Source organism: Mus caroli, unplaced genomic scaffold, assembly GCF_978045245.1.
Source record: "Mus caroli unplaced genomic scaffold, Mus_caroli_1 scaffold_20, whole genome shotgun sequence".
NCBI classification, from domain to species: domain Eukaryota; kingdom Metazoa; phylum Chordata; class Mammalia; order Rodentia; family Muridae; genus Mus; species Mus caroli.
The window spans coordinates 40,352,989-40,367,949 of NW_028227275.1; the positions used below are offsets into that span (position 1 = coordinate 40,352,989).

The 14,961-nt window shown below is 39.3% G+C and overlaps 1 protein-coding gene across 1 annotated transcript in view; it reads left to right on the forward strand.

Annotated features, from left to right (window-relative positions):
• Nucleotides 1–1,906: 1,906 nt before the first annotated feature.
• Nucleotides 1,907–14,961, forward strand: part of LOC110285566 (aldehyde dehydrogenase, cytosolic 1) — a 33,514-nt gene continuing 20,459 nt past the window's right edge. The window contains exons 1-7 of the mRNA XM_021151817.3: nt 1,907–2,040; nt 2,432–2,536; nt 6,791–6,931; nt 10,072–10,201; nt 11,634–11,695; nt 13,337–13,465; nt 14,584–14,697. Coding sequence (XP_021007476.1) covers nt 1,975–2,040; nt 2,432–2,536; nt 6,791–6,931; nt 10,072–10,201; nt 11,634–11,695; nt 13,337–13,465; nt 14,584–14,697 — 747 coding nt within the window. The 5' untranslated portion in view covers nt 1,907–1,974. The remainder of the gene's footprint in view (nt 2,041–2,431; nt 2,537–6,790; nt 6,932–10,071; nt 10,202–11,633; nt 11,696–13,336; nt 13,466–14,583; nt 14,698–14,961) is intronic.

Consider the following 14,961-nt stretch of genomic DNA (forward strand, 5'->3'; position numbering starts at 1 on the left):
CTATTTGAATCCACAAATAACCGACTCTGCAAAATGCAGCTATTTGGGTATTGGCCAGAGCATTACTTTGCATGCTGTGTAACAGCTGTTGGACAAGTATGCATTTAACTCAAATTTGACTCAAAAGGCATTTGTAAAAGAAAAAAGAAGTTTCCAAAATGACAACGAGAGATAGAGATAGACGATAGATGATAGATGGATAGATAGGTAGAGAGAGAGATAGATAGGATGATAGATCGACAGATATAAGATTTAGGTAGGAAGAACGTACATTTCTAGCCCAATAATCAGAGGTGCAGGGTACTTAAGGACATCTAAAAGGTACTGTTTGAGAATCCAAAGGAACGGTCTGTACTCCAGATCCAACCTGCCTCCTATTTTTGCCAAACATAATATTTTAAAAACCACCCATTCATTCTTCTCTTGACTATTGTTCCATTTAAACAGCATAGACGAAGTGACAACAGGATTGATATGTCCCAGGAAGATGAAAACATTTCCTATCTGTTTCATGAGAAAAAGTCTTCCATTCCCTGCTAGGATGAGCAAAAGGTTAACCTAAATTCCATGAGTGTAACTACACACTGGGAGACCCTACGATGAGCTTATGCCTATGTGGGGATCATTATATGAATAGCAAGGTAGGGCTGGAAAAGAGGAATAACATACAGGGGATGCTTTGCCTGGAGTGCGATTTCAGCCTTATACAGCAAGGTCAGTGATCATAAGATGTAATTCTCTGCCTTTATAAAATGAGAAGCTAGGACCAAGGCAGAAAGAGAAAAAGGTTCCCCAAACCCCTGTTTCTGTTCCCGTGCAGGGGAGGTGGCAATTTCACTGTGAAGAAGTTATCACTAATTCTTATTAACTAGAACATCTGAAGGAATGTTCCTTCCATATCTTGTGCTGGGGCTTCAACACAGAGAAGCATTGTATTCAAAATGAAAATGCTCGAGTTAAAAATTGCCCATTACAAAGTTCACACAGCATTGAGACAGAATTCAAACGCTAGGGAGTGCTATTTACCATCTCTCTTTGTACACTGCCTAGATTCCAGGTCCCAGACTCTAACAGAACTCAGTGGTTCTCAACCTTCTTAATGCTGAGACCCTTCAATACAGCTCCTCATGTAGTGGTGACCTCCAACCATAAAATTATTTCATTGTTGCATCATAACTGTAATGTTGCTACAGTTATGAATCATAATGTAATTATCTGATGTCCAGGATAGGCAACCCCTAAGGGGGTCCTGACCCACAGATTGAGAACTACTGACTTCACAGGTGCAGACCCTCCCAAGAGCTGACATTACTTTCACTTTAAAACAATTTCCACAAATGACCTCGGCAGAATAATCTTCTAGGGTCTGTGAGTAACAGTGAACTCTGACTGAAAAGTCATGCACAGTTTTCTGTTCCCACCAAAAAGGACAAAGACAATTTGAGGATTCAATTTGACACTAAGTCTGCTTAGCTAGACAGGAAATAGACCTGATGGGCTGTATTTTTAAAGGTGGCCAAAACCAGAGCCTTTCTCCCCGGCAGCATCCTGACCTGGGGTATGGATGTATATTCTGACAGCTTTCCTTCACCCCTAGCTCCTACTGAGGACAAGAGACTTTTCTTTTTCATTTTACAAATTTCCTGTTTCCTAGTCTATTACAGAGAAGGGAAAGTTATGAAGTAATATAAAATGTCTTAAAAAGTCCAGAAAATTATAACTGGCTTTGAGTGTTCACAGCAGCTGCATATACACCCTTAACAGAGATTTGGCTTTGTATGTTAATTCATCTGCCAATAGTGTAGAAGAGCCTCCCGGTGGAGTGGTGCCCTTTCAGCCCTGCCCTGAGTCTGCCCATCCAATCATATCCCGATATGCAAATGACCCTTAGTGCATGGAGAGAAAAAGGAGCAAGTGCTCTTTCAGAACCAATTTGCTGAGCCTGTCACCTGTGTTCCAGGAGCCAAACCAGCAATGTCTTCGCCTGAACAACCTGCAGTCCCTGCCCCGCTGGCCAACTTGATGATTCAACATACCAAGGTGAGCTGAGCTTTCCCCAGGGGACTGGTTAAAGCACAGGTTGGTTGAAGTCTCTGTAAGAGCTTTCCTTTATACAGAGTGGAATTAAATGAATATAAAAATAGCTCTGAATGAAACTGAAGTTCAGGGTGCAGATATTGAAATTCAGACTTTTCTACATGATCTAAGGGGATCTCTCATAGATGCTATGATTTTGTGACACAATAGTAAGAAAATTCACAAGTGTCTAACCTCTGTGTTTCTATAGGTGTTAAATGGCACAGCATGAACATTTTTGAGACAGGGAAAGACACACATTTAGGCAACATTTAATACCTCAACTTTAATCTATAGACCTCTCAAACGTCCAACGTATTTAAATGTTATTTATGTCTTTGCTGCATCTCAACAGATCTTTATAAACAATGAATGGCATGATTCGGTGAGTGGCAAGAAATTTCCTGTCCTTAACCCTGCAACTGAGGAGGTCATCTGCCACGTGGAAGAAGGGGACAAGGTATGTTGCCCAGCATCTGCGGTTTTACTTTACACCAAGAATCTTTGTTTCTCACCACTTTGAGCTCAAAGCCCACTGAAAGGTCAGTGAAAGACATGAAAAGATGGTTACTCAGGCAGTTAGGTACATTTCCATTTGTCCTTGACATAAGAAAATTTACCACATAAACACCTGGTAGAAAGTAAATATCCATAATACACAGAACTTAAAGAAGCTAAAATTGAGAGAAAAAGAGACTTACTACCACCACCACCACCACCACCACATCATCTCAGGCTATAGATTGGACGTTAGCATTTCTGTGTAGCCTGGAAATTGAGAATAGGTTGACATCATCCAAAATATCAGTGGTCTGAGGCTGCCAGTAGCATAGTGAAGCATGAAATATTACATATCTCTTTTCTTAAGGGTTAGCATTAACATTTGATATGGGGCATGGAGTTTTTAAAATAGTAATATACTTAGGGTGCATAGACTAAACCTTCCAGCTGCTCATTCTTTCTCCATGTAGATAAAAAAAAATGACCCAGGAAGACTATGAATGTACTAATGGATAATTAGAAGGAAAAACCCCGAAATATCTATTAAAGTAAGTGTTTCTGACAGGTGTGAAAGAAAACTAGTCTGATTACTATTTGATGCTAGTTAACAGAAAGTCGTATTCTTGCTACTTGAATGCTGAAAGCTTGAATACTTAGTTCCAGGAGACATCTTGCTTTGGCAGTGGGGTTGATTGCACCAGGAAGACAAAATTCTCTGCCTGGGTTTAGTAGAAATTTGGAGACTTTGCTGGGGCAGTCAGTGAGGTCTAAGGTGCAGAAGGGAAGGCTGGTGACCATCTCAGTATCCTTGAAAATGAGCACTGATCTGCCCTGTGCTTAGGGACAACTGCCCCTCCCATAGAAGACATCCAAGAGACAAATTCATACCCAGCCAAGCTGCAAGTCATGTCACAGTGCCAGTCTGGTTGGCTGGGCAAATGGTTCCTCTAAGGAAATTGTCAGTGATAAGCAAAAGCTTGTTTCATTACCACATTCCTGTATCTGTATCCTGTTTAGAATTATTAAACAAATTGTATTTTTTCAAATAGTTGATGCTGAAACAGTAGTTGTGGAGAATCTAATGGAGAGTGGCTAGCATGGCGTAGTGGAAGGTCCTAACTTGGTAAAGTGCACAGTCACAAGAAACCAGTTATGCTGGATTGACTTATTAGGTCACAGGCTAAAGGTTGGTTTTGGAAATTCCATTCACCACAGAATGGGGCTGCCAATGGGCCACATCCTGTCTTTCTTGATATCACAAGGGTGGGGCAGGGGCCAGAACAAAAGCACGTTAGAAAGTTGTGTACCTGTGGGTGGGAAGGATTTTCTTTCCACTTCAGTGGCTCCTTTAGGAACCACTGATTCATTCTGGGGTATGAGCTAATCAATAATTGGAGGGATAAAATTAAATGGCCATTAAAGTAATTGCTGAGGACAGGTGTGAAAGAAAACTGACCTGATTACTGTCTTCTCGCTCTCTGAGTGAAGTTAACATGTGGGTATACATTCCAGGAGAGATGGAAGCATTCAGACCCTCCCTAACTAAGTAGTCTTTTGAATTCCCACTTTCATTCAAAGTGTCTATATACATTCAGCTTATAGGCTCTGACTTCAAAACAGGAATATCTTGTTTTTGTCAATCCACATGATTTGATGCTAGCAAGTCAAAGTTAACGTAAACACTGTTTTTTGTTTAATTCCAAAATATCTTTAAAGTGCTAGCCCTTGAACAAAAATCTACAAATTACGCATGTTGAAGTTAAAAAATACAGTAAACAATAAAAAACAAACCATTTTGGACTGACTAGAAACCAAACAGAGCTTTGCCCTTTGGACAGTGGATGAAGCCAGCAGTTGCAACCTGGCAGCCTTATAGAGATGGTAGGAAGTGAAGAGAATGAATGAGAGGCTGTTTAGCATGTAAACAGTAAAGGCCTGTGCAGTCCAGGATAGAAAAGCTGAAAGAATGTGTTTTATTGGACTAGGATGCTGTAGCCATTTTCACACCTGGTGGTAGTCTTCTAGGATCACAGTTAACTCCATCTTGTGAGCATTTGGCATTTCTGCCACATAGAAGATGTGAGACAGAGACAGCTTTCTGTGAGTTTAAAGATAAGAAAAAAAATGCCACAAATCAGTGGTGGCACAATGGATTTCAGTTTAGAAGAGTGGAGTATCCGTTGCACCCCCAAAGTCTACACTGGTGAATTATACCCTGGGATCTGAAATCTGTAGCTACTGACACAGAGGGTGGCAAGAGGCCCATCTCAGAGGTGTGCACACTGAGTGCACAGACTATTTTGGCCATTATTCTCGAAACAGTACCGTTTACCAGCTACTTACCTAGCATTGGTACTCAGCCTCAGAAGTACAGGGATGCAAAGAATGTCTGTGTGCTGTTTATAAATTCTACGTACATTTAGCACTCCTGATTTCAGGTTGTTTTTCCGGTGACTTGGGGGAAATTGTGCTCATAATTTGATAGTGAGATGTTGAGTTGTATGTTCCTCCTTCATTGTCCTATAATTCCTATAATTTAAATGGCTAAATCTTGTGAATTTATTGCTATTCAATACAGTCTGGTAGCATGGAAAGACACAAATGTTTATTTATGTTTAGATATGGCACATACCCAACAGATAGAGTGCCATCCAGTGAATATATATTCAGATGCATCAAAACTTTAAAGAAGAAATAAGAATTCATTTTTTTATTATTATTAAAGATTTACTCTCCCTATAAGATTAAACATCTTTTTTGAGGAAAGAGAGTCATGGCCCAAATGATGAGACCACAAGAATGGTTTTATTTATAGAAGCTGTTTTTAGAGCAGGATTTCTTGTTTGTTTGTCTGGTTTGGTTTGGTCTTTGATTTTCTACATGTGAGATTACTTATCTCAAGCCATTCATCTCTCCAGCTCTTGGAGAGACCACGAGGCTCAAGAGAGCCCTTAGTAAACAATGGCCAATGACAAAACACTGCACAGAAGGACCCAGGCACAGTTTGTGTGACACTAGTTTAAACTGTGTGGTTTTAAAAGCCACAGTAATATTATTCTCAAGGTACATTACAAAGAGATGAACCCCACTGCTCCCTTGATCACCTGGATTTATGGTGTTCCATGAATCAGTGAGTCCCATAGACAAAAAGTTGTAGAATAGTCTTTCCATACCTGCTTTTTGCCGTTGATTTGATGAAGAAAAAAAGCCCATGAAAGAATAACATAAGCAGCAGAGATGCTTTCAGCAGGTATACTGGAGGAGACTAGAAGAAATGGAGGGACCATGGCAAAGCTAAGCAGGGAGGTGGCTCAGGAAACCTAAAGGGGAAATGCAGTGCTCATAAAGTACATGAGAAAAACCAAGGAAGCTAAGCAAAGTGTGTGGGGCTTTATTCTATTAAGTATTATATGATGAATAATGGAAACTGGCTTTTCTACTTACTCAGAGCCTAGAGTGACTAAGTGGATGACTTTGTACACAATTGGGAAATAAGGTGCTTATCATTGAAATGCTTAGAAATTTGAACGTGAAACACCAACACAAAGCTCATATATTTGCACAGTTGTTCCACCAGTTGGGTAACTGTTAGGAAAGGCTGTGCAACATTGCAGACATGAAGTTCTAAGTGACAGATATAGCACCATGAAGCAGGGCATGTGGCTTACCACCAACTTATTAGTCCCGAGATCTCCTGTCTCTTCTTGCTTCAATTTCTCCATTTGTGAAAGGAGGAATAAATTTGTCCCACTGCATTTTCTGAAAAAAAAAAAAAAGACCCAATGTGTGTAAATTAACTAGAAATTATTTCAAATAAAATAAAGTGTCTTCTTACAACAAGATAAAGTGACAACTATTAAACATACAATCTCTTGGTCTTGCAAACTTTATATGCCCCAGTACAGGGGAACACCAGGGCCAAGAAGTAGGAGTGGGTGGGTAGGGGAGCAGGGCGGGGGGAGGGTATAGGGATAGAATTTGAAATGTAAATGAAGACAATATCGAATAAAAAATTGAAAAAAGTTTAACTATTTGATAGACAACTGGAACAGATTCTAAATAGTCAAGACAAAACAATTTCAACGTACTACAGTGAGGTATGGAGACTTGGCTTCTCTTTGTGAGGACTGTGTCATGCTTTATAAGGTTATGTTGTTGTGCTTGCTCATCTAGTATTTTGAACATTATGAATGGGCTGATCTGTGATTTCCAGGCTGATGTTGACAAAGCTGTGAAGGCTGCAAGACAGGCTTTCCAGATTGGCTCCCCATGGCGCACCATGGATGCTTCAGAGAGGGGCCGCCTGCTGAACAAGCTGGCTGACTTAATGGAGAGAGATCGTCTGCTGCTGGCTGTGAGTATTAACCAGAGAGCTCCCAAGGGCACTCGATGTTTCAATGTTTCAACTGACCAGTCAGTCTGGTTTAAAGAGTACAATGACAAACTTCCCCCTGCTTTGCTCTAGAACTTCTCAGAGTCCAGAATCCAGTTTCACTATATTCATCAAACCTTTTGTATGCTCTCAGGGGTTATGCATTTTCATTTTAATTGTTAGAGAAGTCATTATAGAACATGGATGGAGGATACATTTACTAGTCTTTTCAGCTCTGAATTTTGGTAAAGCCAATTGAAAACGAAGTGGTACCCAGGTTACAGTTCTGAGTAAATTGCATTAGTTTTAGACTTTTTTTTTTTTTTTTGGTGAAGTCAGTATTCTTTTTTATTTCATTTTTTTCATTTATTAACAGATTATGTATTACTACACACATTTATGAACTGCTGCTCTTTATATTGTAGATAAAATGTTCTACACATTAGGTTTTATTTTATTACTCCAAGGGCTAAATTTCCTTAAATCTTTAATATATACATGCATTTGTAGGTTGCATTTTTTTTTTTTTTTTTTTTTTTTTTTTTTGGTTTTTCGAGACAGGGTTTCTCTGTATAGCCCTGGCTGTCCTGGAACTCACTTTGTAGACCAGGCTGGTCTCGAACTCAGAAATCCACCTGCCTCTGCCTACCGAGTGCGGGGATTAAAGGCGAGTGCCACCACGCCCAGCTTGTAGGTTGCATTTTTCATCTTTAGGGGCTGAGAATGTGTTTATATTTAGAAATAGGGTCTCAAAAGTTGTAATTAGTGAAAATGAAGCCATCAGTATAGTCATTAATCACATATGAATAATGACATGATTATACAAAATTGTCATATTATGTACAAAAAGAGAAATAACCATACAATGACACAAAGAGAATAAAATTATACAGGCCAAGATCAGAGGTATCAGTAAAAAGAAGCCATGCCAATATTCCATTTTTTTTTTCATATTATGGGCTGTATAACCCCAGACTGTGCGCTAACATAAAGTTGTCTGTCTTTAGATTGTGTCAGGTATTTTTCCTTTCTTTTCTTTTATTTATTAGATATTTTCTTTATTTACATTTCAAATGTTATCCCCATTCCTAGTTTTTCCTCCAAAATTCCCCTATCCCCTCCCCCCTCCCCCTGCTCTTCAACCCACCCATTCCCATTCCTGGTCCTGGCATTCCCCTATACTGGGGCTTAGAGCCTTCACAGGACCAAGGGCCTCTCCTCCCATTGATGACCGACTAGGCCATCATCTGCTGCATATATAGCTAGAGCCACAAGTTCCACCATTCTTTGATTGGTGGTGTAGTTCCAAGAAGCTCTGGAGGTACAGTTTAGTTCATATTGATGTTCCTCCTATGGGGCTTCATTCCCCTTCATCTCCCTGGATATTTCTCTGGCTCCTTCATTGGGGACCTTGTGCTCCGTCCAATGGATGACTCTGAGCATCCACTTCTGTATTAGCCAGGCACTGGCAGACCCTTGCAGGGAACAACATTATCAGGCTCCTGTCAGCAGCCTCTTGTTGGCATCTTCCTAGTGACTGGGTTTGGTGTTTGTTTATGGGGTGGATCCCCAAGTGGGGCAGTCTCTGGATGGTCGTTCCTTCAGTCTCTGCTCTGAACTTTGTCTCTGCAACTCCTTCCATGGGTATTAGTGACAATGGGATTCAAACCTTGATTTTATTAGAAAATATCAGCAATTCACCAATTATTAATAATCATGTATTTGCTCAAAACATGTAAAAATAGAATCCATACCTCTGTGATATAAATCTATACTAATTGGGATATTCTATTGGAAGAAATGAGAATTTCCCAAAGCTTAGCTCTTTCCATCTATCTCAACTGTAGAGTGAAAAGTGTGACTTCCTCTGTCAGCATGAGAGCCACAGGGAGAACGGAACAGGCATATAAAGAAAGTCACATTTGATTTAATTTTAGGATAGTAGTGGGCAGTATGAAACCTGTGCATCTTGCCATGTGACCAAATGTATGATTTGCAAGCATCCTATACAGTCTACACAAAGTTGGAGAGGAAAGAAGATTCTGCTAGATAAGAAAATGTGCAACTTCACAATCTTCCTCCTCTCTTTTGAAAATAGGTTCTTTTCTCATACTATATATCCTGATTATAGTTTCTCCTCGCTCTATTCCTCCCAGTACCTCCCTCCTCTCCTGTGGATCCACCCCTTTTCTATCTCTTATTAGCAAAGAACAGGCTTCTAAGAGATAACAACAAAACATGATAAAATGTAACTAATAAGATGAGACAGAAAATATTATATCAAAGTTGGTCATGGCCACCCAACAGGAGGAAACAAGTCTGAAGGGCGGACACGAGCATCAGAGACCCATTTGTTCTCACAGGAACATCATGAAAATACTAAGCTAAAAGCTGTAGTATGTGCTGAGGACCTGACGCATACCCATCAATGCCCTGTACCTTCTGCTTCAGTGTCTGTGGGATAATGTGTACCTTACTTAGGCCCTGGTGCCTTCATTTCCTCTGGCTCTTGCATTATTTCTGTCTTCTCTACTGTAGGGTTCCCTAAGATCTGAAGGGAGGCATTGTTGAAATAACTATGACACAATTTCCCAAACAGGTTTAGAGTTGAATATGGTAAATCCCTAATAAAAGATGCCAGTGTTACAATTGTGTGAACTGACTGTTTCTATGAGAATATGATAATGATTATGGCATTGTGAATAGTTGCACACACCAAATTGTTGGTACAGTCAGATATCAAGTACAATCTAATTGGACCTCTGATAGAACAAAGAGACTAAGAGTTATTTTCACATCTGACTACTTATGTGACCAGTTCTTGGATACGGCTTAACCAGGACACATTTAGAACCTGACAGAAATAGGACCAGAATCAGCCAATCAGAATCTTATCATCTCTCCCACCAGGATCTTGCTATTTGTCATTTGATTCTTTCTCAAGCTGTTTCATAAACAAACAAACAAACAAACACTAGGTGTAAGATTCCTTATACTTCTAACACTCTCTACTACATAAATACTAAAAAAAAATCACTATATATTCTTGATATATTTTTTATTGTTGAAAGTTTAGTTTAGACTTTGCTATTCTTTTTTTTATTCTTTTTTTTTTCCTTCAGACAATGGAATCGATGAATGCTGGGAAAGTCTTTGCTCATGCATACCTTTTGGATGTAGAGGTCAGCATAAAAGCATTACAGTACTTCGCAGGCTGGGCTGACAAGATCCATGGCCAAACAATACCCAGTGGTAAGTCCATATAGGATACTAGTGGCATGATGGTACAGGGTAAGGCTACTGTTGAAGAGCTGAGAACCTTCAAATTCTCTCTGATAGAGATGCCAATCAATGAGATAAATAATTACTTTTCTCTTCATTTTGTTCCAATACAGTTATGCTGATGGCAGTTCTGTTAGGAGTCAACATGTACATAGTTTAAACAGTATTAAAGTACGAACAATACCAATAGATTCAACTACTAATTTGAGTGAGAAGTTTCAGGGTTGAAACTTTTCAAAGATGGCTGCCAAAATTATTTATTTGAGTTTCATTCCCATAAAGACATCTCTGTGCCTGTTCAAGCCCAGTGTACTTAGACCACTTTTATTCAACAACCCAACTTATGCCAATGTGTTTCAAAAGCTTCAAAGCAAGATGAGAATCTGATTTCTAGCTGAGTTATCAATCTTTTCGTGGAAACGTTGTGTACGTATTTCTTAGCAAGGTAGGCAAGTAATAGCACAGGCATGATGAATATTCATTCCATGTGAAGAAAGACCCAGTTGGGGATGGAATAAAGGTAGTTTCACATCTGAGATGTAATGACTTTAGGATCTCAAATAATGCACTTGCAGTTCTGTCCCCGATGGGCACTGACCATCTAACTGAAGGATTCAGTATGGAAGGTGGGCACCAGGAAGTCAGAAGATAAGGATGAGAACACACAGACACCACGAAGGGGGCTCTTCCGTGGCTCTTATTCCACTTTTAGGAAACATAGAAGAAACTGTTGAAAGTGCCCGTGGTTTCTGACAGGAAAAGTACTTGCTGTGGTAGCAGTAAGCTCCTGTAGAAGTCAGAATAAAACACAGAACAACAAATTTCCCAAGGCACAGGACTTGGGCAAGTCCAGATGGAAAAGAACCATGTTTCACTTAAGACATGTTTTGTTTTTTGTTTTTGTTTTTATTTTTTCCATAGATTAAAGAACATTGCTTTTGTGTTCAGTAGGCAAAAGACACAAAACCAACAATTCTAAGTCAGTAGAAAGACTGCTTACATTTTTTACTATTTTAAGTAATTTTTTAAAAACAAGTTTATACTCCTGGGAGACTTGAGACATTGGAAACATTTGCATGTGGCTCAGCCCTTACCTGGAGAGGATATCACTCCTAGCTCATTTCTGTACCACTTTGTGCACGAGGGTGATGATGAAGGCAGCCATCTTGGTATTACAGGAATGGAGTTAACTGCCTGTCAGATATTTTCCCACCTTGTCTCTTAGATTCATGGACCTCAGTCTTTAGATTCAAATTGCTCTTTGAGGGCTCCATTGTTCATGTTATTAGCTGTGTAAATAGAATCTTTTGTTTTCCTTTTGCTATTCACCCCAACCTCACATCTCCATGCCATGCCTACACAGCCGTTTGCCTTTAATGGATGTGTGTGCTTTGTTTTTCAGATGGAAACATATTCACTTATACAAGGCGTGAACCTATTGGGGTGTGTGGCCAAATCATCCCTGTAAGTTTTCTTTCATGATTCTCAATATGGGAAAGAAATGCCTAATCCCATTGATATGGCAATGAAGCCCACTCCCACACAAGTGAAGCTTTTGCGATGGTTATATGTGAAGTAAATTCAACAAGCAGGACTGCCTGAAGCTTATTGTCCCGTAACTGAGCTTCTTAGATATGAGCTAGCTGGTCCCGAAACCCTTCAATATACTGCTGTGTCCTTGGAGGGCATTTCAATGTTATCACATGAGCCCTCAGTGTTGACTGAATGGGTTGCTTTGGAAATTGTGTGATGTCCTGGTTTCATGAGCTGTGCTTTGTAAGTATATGGCAAAATATCATCATGGCTCCTCTCTATGCTGGGACTCAATTTTTGTAGGATACAGCAGGACCCACCAGTCCCAACACTTCTGTCTCTGCCTTGAGACTTTTCATTATTGATAGTAGCTGCAGCAAGATTGTTCAAATCCTGGAATATATATATATATATATATATATATATATATATATGTATAAAATGAAGTAATAATCTCCATGACAACTGGAAAAATTGTATGGCTTGCACTGTACCTTTAGGTAGTAGGATTGGGTATTCAAAATTCTTCTGTCAGAAAATCATATTCTGAATGGAGCCAGATTTTTCTCTAAGCTTAGCACATAGGACACTGGCTAGATATAGCCAACATAATTTAAAAGGTTAAATTAAAATAGAGTGAAATGTCCTAATATTTTTTGAATGATAGTCACTTTCATTTAATGAGACGGGGCATATCAATGTATTTAATGAAAATGCTCATTATTTCAAAAGCTTAAAAACACTCAAACATCTACATCATTCTACCAGCCAGTAGCATTGGATAAGTCTAGACATTAGAGTCTCCTGTTTTGTTCTGTCGTTTTGGGAAAACATACCCTGTGCTATACACATGTTAGCCAGGCGTGTATTATGCCCCAGATCTAAATTTCTGGACTAATCCTGAGGATATCCATCTAAAGTCGAAAGAACTATTTTTGCCATTCATGGGCGATGAATGAATTAAATAGAGAATGAGTCATGTATCTGACTTTTGACAAACTGCCAGTTGTTATGCAGGGATCTAAATTCAAGCACTCACCCTCTAGATGGGACACCTTTCTGCCTTTAACAATATTGTCTGTCCTGTGCTGAGCCTAGGTTTCTAATGTCAAGAGCATGTGCATGTCGAAATCCCTGGAATCACTCTCCAGCACGCATATACTCAAAATCTCCTGGATATGAATTTTCTAGATTATAATATTGAATAAAATACACTAAGTGTCTTCTAGGGAGAAATAGGAAGAGGGTTCTACATGTGTAAAACATAAGTAACTTACAACATGCTTAACTATATGTGAAACATTGCAGTAAAAAAATTTTTTTTTGTATTTTCTTGAGAATTCAAGATAACAAGACTTGATTAAATTCTGTAGTTCTTCCCTGTGTCCTTCTCCTCCATGGATGATTTTGGGCGTTTTATCATTTGCTAGTTTCTTTTATGAAGTTATATAAAATAAACTAGATAATTACACACAACTTCTGAAGTATTAGCCAACTTTTCTCAGGGTGGCATGATCAACAAAGGTGATTTTGAGAGATGCAAAGACTCCATCGTTCCATTTTGATTTTCAGTGGAATGGTCCGTTGATTATATTCACTTGGAAGTTAGGCCCTGCCCTTAGCTGTGGGAACACCGTGGTTGTCAAGCCAGCAGAGCAAACTCCTCTCACGGCTCTTCACATGGCGTCTTTAATAAAAGAGGTGAGTTTTCCGAATCTAAACATGCAGTCAAATTCTGGTCCCAGTTTCCCTTACAGGCTGTGTTCACATGTACCATGAACTTTGATGTTCCCACATGACTCCTGCTCAGTCATGCAGATAAATGTAGCAGAGCTAAGGGCGGGGGTGTTGTCAGTCAGCACAAATCTCTCGCCACACAAATCAGAGTTTTGTAGCTAGTCACCTTGTAAACTGTGACTTATGTTGTTTAAATCTCATAAACTTAAGCTCACAAGGAACTACAACTTTATTTTCAAATGCTGAAATGTTGAGCTGTATCTTCCCCTCCAGGTTATAACTGGCTTGGTTGCTTCTGTAAACTATTTAAAGGTTATTAGTTTTAATGTCTCTAAGGATTGATGGCTACTATGCCAATATGTTTCTAGTTTTGTTGTTGGAGACAATAAATTCTACCTTTCTGCATAGGTAACTTAATATACATTCCTATATCCTTCCAATTGAATTCTTTTATAAAAATTTGACAGTTAAGCCTTTGAGTGATGTTCAGTTGTCACAATGTTGTTGCCAACATGACACATCTAAGTACCTCAGTTGAGAAATTGTCTTTATCAGATTGGCCTGTGGCCATGTCTGTGGGACAATTTTGTTTGCTTACTGATGTAGCAAGGCCCAGCTCACTGAGAATAGTTATCCCTAGGCATTTGGGCCTGGGTTATACGAGGAAAGCTGCTGAGCCAGCCAGAAACTAAGGCATTGTGTAGCATTTCTCTGTGGTCTGTGCTTTAGTTCTTGGCTCCAGGTTCCTCCCTTGGCTTCCCTTAATGATGGACTATACCTATTATCCAAATAAACCCCTTCCCAAGTTTGTTTTGTTCAATGTTTTATCACAACAAGCATGGAGCAACTAATTCAAGTTATGATAGACTTGTCCTTAAAGCATAGTATCCCTCAGGGCCCTTGGAGGTATGTTCATATGGATGAGAAATTAAAAACAGTAATGAAGAAAGAGTAAATACACCTAGATGAGTTTTCTTGTTAGAAGAACTCTCAAGGTGAACGCATGAAACAATACAATGTCTCACTAGGTCTTTTGTGAATTGAGTTCTTGATCTGTTAATTGCTTATTTCTTAACTTGTAGGCAGGGTTTCCTCCTGGCGTGGTGAACATTGTCCCTGGTTATGGGCCAACTGCAGGGGGAGCCATCTCCTCCCACATGGACATCGACAAAGTGTCCTTCACAGGATCAACAGAGGTAGGGCCATTTGATGGAACATCTCATGTCTAACAGATGCATGCTCTCTGCAGCTGTTTCTTAGCCTATGTGTTCTTTAAAAGAGTTGCTTAATGGTTTGTTCCTTATTCTAGACTCAAAGTATGCCTATGAAACACAAGGGGATACATTTTGGATAAAAGAATACTTGTTACTAATTTGGAAAGATTATAGTAAACTAGTTTTTAGTATATTCACTACCATCTCTTACAAGAAATAGCCTCTGAAGATGGCAGATGATTAATA